The sequence below is a fragment of the Rattus norvegicus genome, chromosome 7 (genome assembly GCF_021556685.1).
Source record: "Rattus norvegicus strain SHRSP/BbbUtx chromosome 7, alternate assembly SHRSP_T2T, whole genome shotgun sequence".
Taxonomy (NCBI): domain Eukaryota; kingdom Metazoa; phylum Chordata; class Mammalia; order Rodentia; family Muridae; genus Rattus; species Rattus norvegicus.
Genome location: NC_141540.1, coordinates 6,577,882 through 6,589,754, shown reverse-complemented (window position 1 = coordinate 6,589,754; position 11,873 = coordinate 6,577,882). Strand labels below are relative to the sequence as shown.

At 44.8% G+C, this 11,873-nt stretch overlaps 2 protein-coding genes across 2 annotated transcripts; both read right to left on the bottom strand.

Moving 5' to 3' along the window:
* Nucleotides 1-3,679: 3,679 nt before the first annotated feature.
* On the bottom strand, nt 3,680-4,875 carry Or10p1l1 (olfactory receptor family 10 subfamily P member 1 like 1). Its single transcript, NM_001409430.1, is given in 1 exon segment — nt 3,680-4,875. A coding segment is annotated over 1 exon segment (939 nt). The 5' UTR covers nt 4,677-4,875; the 3' UTR covers nt 3,680-3,737.
* Nucleotides 4,876-10,173: 5,298 nt separating this feature from the next.
* Nucleotides 10,174-11,112, bottom strand: Or10p22 (olfactory receptor family 10 subfamily P member 22). The gene is given in 1 exon segment (NM_001000054.2): nt 10,174-11,112. A coding segment is annotated over 1 exon segment (939 nt).
* Nucleotides 11,113-11,873: the final 761 nt, after the last annotated feature.

The following is an 11,873-nucleotide window of genomic DNA, read 5'->3' as shown; positions in this document are numbered from 1 at the left end:
AGAATCGACAAATGGGATCTCATAAAACTGCAAAGCTTCTGTAAGGCAAACGACACTGTGGTTAGGACAAAACAACAACCAACAGATTGGGAAAAGATCTTTACCAATCCTACAACAGATAGAGGCCTTATATCCAAAATATACAAAGAACTCAAGAAGTTAGACCGCAAGGAGACAAATAATCCTATTAAAAAATGGGGTCCAGAGCTAAACAAAAAATTCACAGCTGAAGAATGCCGAATGGCTGAGAAACACCTAAAGAAATGTTCAACATCTTTAGTCATGAGGGAAATGCAAATCAAAACAACCCGGAGATTTCACCTTACACCAGTCAGAATGGCTAAGATCAAAAACTCAGGTGACAGCAAATGCTGGTGAGGATGTGGAGAAAGAGGAACACTCCTCCATTGTTGGTGGGATTGCAGACTGGTACAACCATTCTGGAAATCAGTCTGGAGGTTCCTCAGAAAATTGGACATTGAACTACCTGAGGACCCAGCTATACCTCTCTTGGGCATATACCCAAAAGATGCCCCAACATATAAAAAAGACACGTGCTCTACTATATTCATAGCAGCCTTATTTATAATAGCCAGAAGCTGGAAAGAACCCAGATGCCCTTCAACAGAGGAATGGATACAGCAAATATGGTCCATCTACACAATGGTATATTACTCAGCTATCAAAAAAAACGACTTTATGAAATTCATAGGCAAATGGATGGAACTGGAAAATATCATCCTGAGTGAGCTAACCCAAACACAGAAAGACATACATGTTATGCACTCATTGATAAGTGGCTATTAGCCCAAATGCTTGAATTACCCTAGATGCACAGAACAAATGAAACTCAAGACGGATGATCAAAATGTGAATGCTTCACTCCTTCTGTAAAAGGGGAACAAAATTCCCTTGGCAGGGAATAAGGAGGCAAAGTTTAGAACAGAGGCAGAAGGAACACCCATTCAGAGTCTGCCCCACATGTGGCCCATACATATACAGCCACCAAACTAGATAAGATGGATGAATCAAAGAAGTGCAGACCAATAGGAACTGGATGTAGATCTCTCCTGAGAGACACAGCCAGAATACAGCAAATACAGAGGCAAATGCCATCATTAAACCACTGAACTGAGAACAGGACCCCCGTTGAAGGAATTAGTGAAGGACTGAAAGAGCTTGAAGAGGCTTGAGACCCCATATGAAAAACAATGCCAACCAACCAGAGCTTCAAGCTATTAAACACAGTGATTTCATGAAATTCTTAGGCAAATGGATGGAACGTGAAAATACCATCTTGAGTGAGGTAACCCAGTCACAAAGGGACACACATGGTGTGCACTCACTGATAAGTGGATATTAGCAAAACAAGCTTGGAATTCCCACGATGCAACTCACAGACCATATGAAAGTCAAGAGGAGATAAGATAACACCCAAGTGTGGATGCTACAGTAGTACTCAGTAGGAGAAAGAGAGTGATCTCTGGGAAGTTGAGGAAGAGAAGGATCTTGGAGGGACAAAGGAGGGAGAAAAGGGCACAGCTCAGAGGATGAGATGGGTCAGGAATTTGAAAGTAGGTGTACAGCAGTGGGGGAAGGGGACCTGGTGGAAGCACCTAGAAAGTTCCAGATGCCGGGATTCAAGAGGTTCCCAGGACCCAAGACCGAGGACTTTAGACAAAATATCCAACAATGGAGAGATAGAACCTGTAGAGACCATATCCAGTGAATAGGCATGGCCTCCGGTTGACAGTTGAGGCCACGCACCCTTGTCAAAAATATTAATCCAGAATTCCTCTTGTCAAAAGTAAATGCAGGGACAAAGAGTGGAGCAGAAACTTAAGGAAAGGCCATCCAGAGACTGCCACAGCTAGAGATTCATCCCATCTGCTGACACTAAACCCAGACACTATTGCTGATGCCAAGAAGTGCTTACTGACAGGAGCCTGATATAGCTGTCCCCTGAGAGGCTCTGCCAGAGTGGGACTAAAACAGATGCAGATGTACACAGCCAAACATTGGACTGAGTTCTGGGACCACAATGGGGAAGTTAGGGCATGGACTGTAGGAGTGAAGGGGATTGCAACCTCATACGAAAAACAGCAATATCAACCAACCAGATCCTCCAGTGCTCCCAGGCACTAAACCACCAACCAAACGGTACAATCATGGCTCAAGCTGAATATGTAGCAGAGGATTGCCTTATCTGGTATCACTGGGAGGGTAGGCCCTTGGTCATGTAGAAGCTTGGTGACCCAGGAGAGGGAAACACTAGGCCACAGAGGCAATAGTGTGTGCACATGGAGGGGAGCACCCTCATAGAGGCAGGGGGAGAGAAGAGGAGATAGGAAGCTAGTGCAGAGGAAACAAGGAAGAGGGATAACATTTAAAATGTAAATTAATGAAATAGCCAATAAATAAAAGGGAAAAAGAAAAAATGATAAAAGTTCTTGGGGAAGATAATTTGGCAAAGTATTCCAAAAATGTTTTACTCAGCAATCCTGTTTCTGGAAGGTAGACTAGAGAACGAGGAAATAAACACAAAGGTGGATGTGAGAACACTTATGTCAACTTCAGTGACGAAAGTTAGCTGCAGTGCCAGGGCCTTCCTTAAGATTACACTATACCCACACTGTAGAATATGACAGAGACTTTGAAGGTACATTTCAGAAGTCATGGCACAATGTTCAAATGTGGTTCAATAAAGTAGAAACTTCTAAAACACACTTTACACAATATAATCTTAGCTTTATTTTTTATGAACATGCAATATATGCAAATGCAGAACAAAGGCATGTGGCAGTAACTCCTCAGAGACATTATTAACATTTTATTGATAGTTATATTTTCCTCTGTATATACATTTCTTGCAAATAGCAATGCTACATTTTACAAACTGGGAAACTCAATGCTGTGTCCAGGTCCTCATTTATACTTCCTTGAGGACCGGCCTCTACTACTCCCTGTGTGTGAGTAACAGCTGAAAAAGATTCCTGAACAACCAACACCTGCCTTCCCAAGAAAAGGGAGACATTCTAGACCTGTCCAACCAATGTGAACTCCAACTGAGAAGAGTGAATAGTTGGTTTCAAGAATCTAGGGCTACCTCAGACATCAGAACAGACTCCTGGACATACAGAGGTGTGCGCTCTACCTGATACAGAAGGAGAGCATGAAAATCATGTCTGTAAAGGCAGTCTGAAAACAAGTCAAGTAGGGAACACCTACATCTCAGAAGGGTCTGAGGAGTTAGGGGTCAGTCAAGATAAAAGTAACTGCAAGCCAAGCCAGCTACTCTCTGCACCTGTCACTTTCCCTGTGCCCCCAGCAGGTACAAATGATGTCAGAGAAAAAGGCTTACAATAAGGAGTCACTGGGAGAATCAGGATGACAAATGTCTCAAGATCATAGACAAAGGAAGACACCAGAGCCTCAATCTTGACCAAGAACTACAGCATCACACAGGGTCTTCTCAGCTGCCTTCCTTTGACCTCTGTCCCAGTATGTGTGCTCTGAGCTCTTCTCTTAGAGTGAAGCATAGTCAAGACTTTAAGACCAGGTCCCAGAAGCAGAGCTCTGAACAGTATATCTATGTCTTGGACATTCACGCAGGATGAAACACACCAATACACACGCTGCACCCTGAGGACTGCAGGTCTCAGCTTCTCTTTTCTCCTTGTGAATATCCAGGAGTCAGGCTCTGAGCTCCAAGATCTTGGGAAGAAAGGAGCCTGTGGTCAAGGACCCCAAAGGTATCTCTTCATGAGCCGCCTCATGGCCCCTGCGACCTCTTGGTTCCTCAGAGAATAAACAAAAGGGTTGCACATGGGGGTGACAACTGTGTAGAACAGGGTAAGAATCTGGTCTGTGTCCCCAAAGGAATCTGCCTGAGGCCTCATATAAGCCACAGTCCCAGTCCCAAAAAAGAGAATGACCACAAACAAGTGGGAGGAACAGGTAGAAAAGAGCTTTTGACGACCCTGGGATGTTGCAACACCAAGGATGGTGGCAAGAATACAGGCATAAGAGGCCACAATCAATAAGAAGGGGGTGAAGATGAAAGTGATGGTGACAAAGAGGTTCCCCACTTCACCCCAGAAAGTGCTTGCACTAGCCAGTCTCAGCACAGGCAGGATGTCACACAGAAAATGATGGATAGTGTTGTCCCCACGGAAAGGCAACGTGAAGATGCAGACAGAGTGAGTAGTGCCTGTGATGAAGCCAGCAAGATAAGAGGCCCCCACCATTCCTGTACAGGTTCCCTGGCTCATCAGGGTAGCATAGTGCAGTGGACAACAGATGGCAGCATAGCGATCATAGGCCATGGCAGTGAGCAAGCAGCATTCAGTAACTCCAAAAAGAGAAAAGAAATATAACTGAGTGAAGCAGCTGCCAAGGGGGATGGTGGGGCAGGAAGACCGGAGGTCAGCCAACATCCTAGGCACAATGGTCGTGGTGTAGAGGATCTCCACCACAGAGAAGTGACGCAGGAAGAAGTACATGGGGGAGTGGAGCGCAGAGTCTGCCAGAGTTAGGAAGACAATCAGAGAGTTGCCCAGCAAGGTAACAACATAGATACACAGCACACCCCAGAACAGATGGCCCTGGAGAAAGCCAAAGCCAGAGAACCCCAATAGAACAAACTCTGTTACATCTGTCTCATTATCATCCCCCATTTCCCCAAAGCAGACTAGGGATAAAACAATTTAAAAAGGAGCCAGAGAGGGATAGCCAGCTGGACAGCAAGGCTGCAACAGTAAGGATGAAGAGCCGTCCATGACAGCAGCCCAGCTTGCTGAGGAAGATGCTGAGGATGGTGAAGAGGATGATGAGGAAGATGCTGGGGAGGATGCTGAGAATCTCGGCTGCTGCTGACTTCCACCCAGTAAACAGGCCTTGGGAAGAGGAAGAAGATCCAGACACTGAAAGATCTTCTTGCTCTTTCCGGTTTCCTCAGAAAAGCTTTGTTCAACTCACCCAGAGCTTAGGAGCAGAGACTGGGAACAAATGCATCTTCTTTCAGGAGAGTGGGTGAGCAGACAGAAAACAAATTATCTGGCAGAAGAAAATTGCATCCACCCAGAGGCAGAAAGAAGGTGGCAAAAAGCAACAGCAGGAGACAGGCACACAGAATTGAGGACCAGATAGCTATGCAGGTTTTACCTGCAGATGGATCCACACAGCCCTCAGGGCTCCTCTCCCTGGAGTGCATCGCAGAAGTTCAAATCCCTGAAGAGCTGAGTCTCACAGTGTGGAGGGAGGAGGGTGGGGGAAGATGGAGGAGATGAGGGACTGGTTTCCTCTTCCTTGTGCCTAACAGTAAGCTCCCTGCTGTTGGACCTGGTTCTGGTTGGCCCTGCTCACACCCATACACAAAGGAGAAAACAGATTTTTGAGAAGGCTGTGGTATATAGAGCCCTCCCTCTGAGCGTGAATGGAGCTGGGCTCAGAAGACAGGTGCTCTAAACCATTTCTCTAGGTGGGACTTCCAGCCAAGCCCCAGGGGGCTGCCTTCTGCCTTTCCCACTCTCAGAATAGGTTCCTAGCATTCCTTCTATTCCTGGAAATGCCTTTTCTCCAAGGGCTGGAGACCTTGTGCATGCTGGCAGGCTTCTTCCACTAAACTGTATCAACAGCACTCCACAGTCCCGGGTGGCCTCACGGGAACGGTTCAGGAGAACCTGTGTTGGTGGTAAAGATAACGGAGACCAGGCAGGCTGACCGGCTATGCTACACCCAGGCCCAGATCCAGGGTTTTGGGTTAACCCACCCCAAAATCTACATCATCAGTGAACAGTTGGAGCATGTGAAAGGGCTGGTACTGAGATCCCAAACCTTCTGGATCTCCATGGAATAGGACAACAACAGGATAACCAACAAGAGTCCTGGTGGAGATCTAATACTGACAGTGTCACAGAAGCCAGAGCTCTCAGACAAAAGAGCCATTGCAATGAGCATTTGCAAATGAAGATGTGTGGACAGAAGGACATAGCATGGAACACGTTGTGATTTACTACAGATACCGCATGAGATGTTTTCTGTGCTTTGGGAGGTTTTTTTGCTCTTGTGCATGTGCACGTGTGTCTCTATCTGTATCTGTGTCTGTCTGTGTGTGTCTGTGTGTGAACACAGTGTGTGTGTTTCAGTGTGTGTGTGTGTGTGTGTGTGTCTAATTTTAACTGGGAGTTTGAGAGGGCAAAGGGTGAATATCAGGGCACAGGAAGATGAGCAAGACTGGGGTATATGACTTAAAAGTCACAAAGAATCCATAAAAAGATTTTTATAAAATCCATGACATGCATTAACAATGGGTGGTTTCTGAAAACAGGAGAGGGAATAGTCAAATTGACTGGAAAAGTAAATAGCCAAAGAGAAAAAAACTGACAAGACTGAAAGTTGGTTTTAAGAAACGATACACAAAGGTGATTATCTTTAATGAGACTACCAGGTAAAAAAATTAAATAAGCAAAATCATAAGGGGAAGGGAAAGAAGACATCATAACTGATACCTCAGAAGTGTGAACCATTGCAAGAGCTTGTTGTAAATTTATTACATGCCAACTAATGGAATAACCTAGAAGGAATTAATAGACTCCTAAAAATGTACCATCCACCAAGTCTGACTTGGGACAAAACAGCAAATGTACAAAAACAAAAACAAAAATAAAACCAGTGGTGCATCAGTAACAATGTCTGTTTCCTTAACATAATCTTCAGGCTTTAGACACTAGTTCTGAAATGTCCCACCATGTCCCAAACAAATGCATGATTGTACATCAAAAATAATAAGACTATAAAATAAGGGCCATGGTGATGCTCAGCCTTTATGTCATCACAATGCTCTGTTTTTATATAGCAATGGACCATCACACGGTGCATTCTGATATCACACCTCCACTGTAACACACGGTGATAAGCTGTGGCATCGCAATTGTCATAGTCACGGTAAGGTGTAATTTGGTATACAGTATCTAAAGGGAAAGAGTTAAAAATACAAAGAGGTCAAGTTCAAAGTTGAGTGTTTAGAAATCACTGATGCTAAAAAGAGTTTCCAGGATAGGCAAGTGACCTGATCGTGTCAATAATGCTGAGATATTCAGTAAAATGAACACTGAAAATTGATCACTGTGTTTCACATAACGGTGATAGTGAAAATCTGGAGTGATAGGGACAAGTGGAGAGAATACTAGGGACCAAAGGAGTAAATTGGAAATAAGAGGGAGAAACACTTCTTGATGCAGTGACAGTTCCTCTAATTCTAGCACTTGGGAGACTAAAGAAGGAGAATTGACACAAGTTCAAGACCATCCTAGGCTACATAACTACAGAGCAAAACCCTGTCAGGAAAAAGTAACCACAATTGTGTAGCAACACTTGGATGTCCAACTACATAGCACCCAACATTCAGAGGAAAAGTCTAGACTACCTCAGACAGCATCTCACTTCTCACAGGGACAAGAGGTCTGGGGTTGCTAATGCTTCTGATATCAGAAAGTAACTGGTAAGGTCCCTGTGATCTTGGGATTCAGTGCAGGGTGGGGCCAAGGAATGGAGGAAACAGGAAACAGACCAACAGAAATATATTAACTTGAATGATAATGAAGACTTGAAAATGTGTGTTGAAGGTTGATGGTTGATGAGTGTCTGGTGTCCCCAGAATGCTTCCTGGGAGACACAGTGCAAAACACGACCTCCAGCCTTCCCCACATCATGGCTAACACTTGGGCTGCACATTGGGGTAAACCAAAGATAATTTGGGATTGTGCTTGGAAAATTATCTGCATAGAAAATTTTGTTGAGATTTTTAGTACATAATTATAAGGAAAATAAAATGTATGCCACTAGAGATGGGTTTAAACATTGATTTATGTAATAGTTCAAATACTGTGTAATAGTTTGAATATTGATTTATATAATAGTTCCCAAACACAGCTAGTGTCTGTAAACATACTTTTTACATTAGGTTTTATACCTGAAAAAATAGATAATTGGAAGGCATGTAAGGCACACCTTTAATCCCAGTACTTGAGAGTAGCAAGCAGGTGAATTCTCTGTGAGTTCATGGCTAACCTGCTCTCCATAGCAATTTCCAGGCCAGCCAACACCACATAGTGAGATCCTGGGTCAAAACAACAACCACAAAAACTCATAATGTTAGGAAATTTCTTCATTAAGGATGAAAAGTGCATGAATCACTGTGTGTTAGCTTAGATACTTGAATGGGACACAGCAGCAGAGAAAAGACAATTATATCTGTGAACAAGAGAACACAAGGCAATGATCTCCACAGAAAGTTGAGCCCTCAGTAAGTCCCAGGGGCTCACCACCTCCAACATCTGAAAGCCTCACTGTAAGCTTGCTTTGTGTTCTCACTGTTCAGACATTCGCTCTATCTGAAAGTAGATCTTAGGGCCAAATTAGCGTGCATCTTGGTGCATTGCTTATCCATGTGTCTCACCTCATCCTTGGTCAACTGAGGAAAAGTGACTCACACTTATTTTATTCTTCCCACCTTAAAAAATTATAAAGGAGCTGGAGAGGTATCTCGGAGGTTGAGAACACTGAATGCTCTTCCAGAATTAGTTCAACAACCACAGTGTGACTCATAAACATCTGTAATGGAATTCAATGACCTCTTCTGGTGTGACTGAAGACAGCAACAGTGTAGTCATGTACATAAAATAAATAAATAAAAATTTATCAAATATTTACCTATACCTTCCTCATCCTTCCTCTTCCTGGTCCATTTAATCTCAGCTCCTTCCTGACTCTTACATGGTGTTCTTGCTTTGAAATTTGTAGGAAGTCATTCTCACACTATAAAATATAATAAAAATTCTTGTGGAGGGTAATTTGGCAAAGTATTTCAAAAACGTTTTACTCAGCAATCCTGTTTCTGGAAGGTAGACTAGAGAACGAGGAAATAAACACAAAGGTGGATGTGAGAACACTTATGCCAATGTCCATGACGAAAGTTAGCTGCAGTGCCAGGGCCTTCCTTAAGATTACACTATACCCACACTGTAGAATATGACAGAGACTTTGAAGGTACATTTCAGAAGTCATGGCACAATGCTCAAATGTGGTTGAATAAAGTAGAAACTTCTAAAACACACTTTACACAATATAATCTTAGCTTTATTTTTTATGAACATGCAACATATGCAAATGCAGAACAGAGGCATGTGGCAGTAACTCCTCAGAGACATTATTAACATTTTATTGATAGTTATATTTTCCTCTGTATATAAATTTCTTGCAAATAGCGATGCTATTTTTTACAAACTGAGAAACTAAATGCTGTGTCCAGGTCCTCATTTATACTTCCTTGAGAACCGGCCTCTACTACTCCCTGTGTGTGAGTAACAGCTGAAAAAGATTCCTGAACAACCAACACCTGCCTTCCCAAGAAGGGAGACATTCTAGACCTGTTCAACCAATGTGAAGTCCGACTGAGAAGAGTGAATCGTTGGTTTCAAGGATCTAGGGCTGCCTCAGACTTCAGACCAGAGGCTGGGGGATAGAGACATGTGCTCTACCTGAGACCAAAAGAGAGCATGCAAATCATGTCTTTGACCGCAGTCTGAGAAGTCAAGTAGGAAACATCAACCTCTCCACAAGGTTCCAGGTGTTCGGGGTTAGTCAGGAGACAAAAAACTGGAGAAACCAAGCCTACAGCACTACCAAGCAAGACTCAGGAGCTAAACTTGCAAGCCAAGGCACCCACTCCCTGTCTCTGTCCCTGTCTCTATCCCTGTGCCCCCAGCAGGAACAAATAATGTCAGAGAAAAAGGCTTACAATAAGGAGTCACTGGGAGAATCAGGATGACAAATGTCTCAAGATCATAGACAAAGGAAGACACCAGAGCCTCAACCTTGACCAAGAACTACAGCATCACACAGGGTCTTCTCAGCTGCCTTCCTTTGACCTCTGTCCCAGTATGTGTGCTCTGAGCTCTTCTGTTAGAGTGAAGCACAGTCAAGACTTAAGACCAGGTCCCAGAAGCAGAGCTCTGAACAGTATATCCGTGTCTTGGACATTCACGCAGGATGAAACACACCAATACACACGCTGCACCCTGAGGACTGCAGGTCTCAGCTTCTCTTTTTCCTTGTGAATATCCAGGAGTCAGGCTCTGAGCTCCAAGATCTTGAGAAGAAAGGAGCCTGTGGTCAAGGACCCCAAAGGTATCTCTTCATGAGCCGCCTCATGGCCCCTGCGACCTCTTGGTTCCTCAGAGAATAAACAAAAGGGTTGCACATGGGGGTGACAACTGTGTAGAACAGGGTAAGAATCTGGTCCGTGTCCCCAAAGGAATCTGCCTGAGGCCTCATATAAGCCACAGTCGCTGTCCCAAAAAAGAGAATGACCACAAACAAGTGGGAGGAACAGGTAGAAAAGAGCTTTTGACGACCCTGGGATGTTGCAACACCAAGGATGGTGGCAAGAATACAGGCATAAGAGGCCACAATCAATAAGAAGGGGGTGAAAACGAAAGTGATGGTGACAAAGAGGTTCCCCACTTCACCCCAGAAAGTGCTTGCACTAGCCAGTCTCAGCACAGGCAGGATGTCACACAGAAAATGATGGATAGTGTTGTCCCCACGGAAAGGCAACGTGAAGATGCAGACAGAGTGAGTAGTGCCTGTGATGAAGCCAGCAAGATAAGAGGCCCCCACCATGCCTGTACAGGTTCCCTGGCTCATCAGGGTAGCATAGTGCAGTGGACAACAGATGGCAGCATAGCGATCATAGGCCATGGCAGTGAGCAAGCAGCATTCAGTAACTCCAAAAAGAGAAAAGAAATATAACTGAGTGAAGCAGCTGCCAAGGGGGATGGTGGGGCAGGAAGACCGGAGGTCAGCCAACATCCTAGGCACAATGGTCGTGGTGTAGAGGATCTCCACCACAGAGAAGTGACACAGGAAGAAGTACATGGGGGAGTGGAGTGCAGGGTCCGCCAGAGTTAGGAAGACAATCAGAGAGTTGCCCAGCAAGGTAACAACATAGATACACAGCACACCCCAGAACAGATGGCCCTGGAGAAAGCCAAAGCCAGAGAACCCCAATAGAACAAACTCTGTTACATCTGTCTCATTATCATCCCCCATTTCCCCAAAGCAGACTAGGGATAAAACAATTTAAAAAGGAGCCAGAGAGGGGTAGCCAGCTGGACAGCAAGGCTGCAACAGTAAGGATGAAGAGCCGTCCATGACAGCAGCCCAGCTTGCTGAGGAAGATGCTGAGGATGGTGAAGAGGATGATGAGGAAGATGCTGGGGAGGATGCTGAGAATCTCGGCTGCTGCTGACTTCCACCCAGTAAACAGGCCTTGGGAAGAGGAAGAAGATCCAGACACTGAAAGATCTTCTTGCTCTTTCCGGTTTCCTCAGAAAAGCTTTGTTCAACTCACCCAGAGCTTAGGAGCAGAGACTGGGAACAAATGCATCTTCTTTCAGGAGAGTGGGTGAGCAGACAGAAAACAAATTATCTGGCAGAAGAAAATTGCATCCACCCAGAGGCAGAAAGAAGGTGGCAAAAAGCAACAGCAGGAGTCAGGCACACAGAATTGAGGACCAGATAGCTATGCAGGTTTTACCTGCAGATGGATCCACACAGCCCTCAGGGCTCCTCTCCCTGGAGTGCATCGCAGAAGTTCAAATCCCTGAAGAGCTGAGTCTCACAGTGTGGAGGGAGGAGGGTGGGGGAAGATGGAGGAGATGAGGGACTGGTTTCCTCTTCCTTGTGCCTAACAGTAAGCTCCCTGCTGTTGGACCTGGTTCTGGTTGGCCCTGCTCACACCCATACACAAAGGAGAAAACAGATTTTTGAGAAGGCTGTGGTATATAGAGCCCTCCCTCTGAGCGTGAATG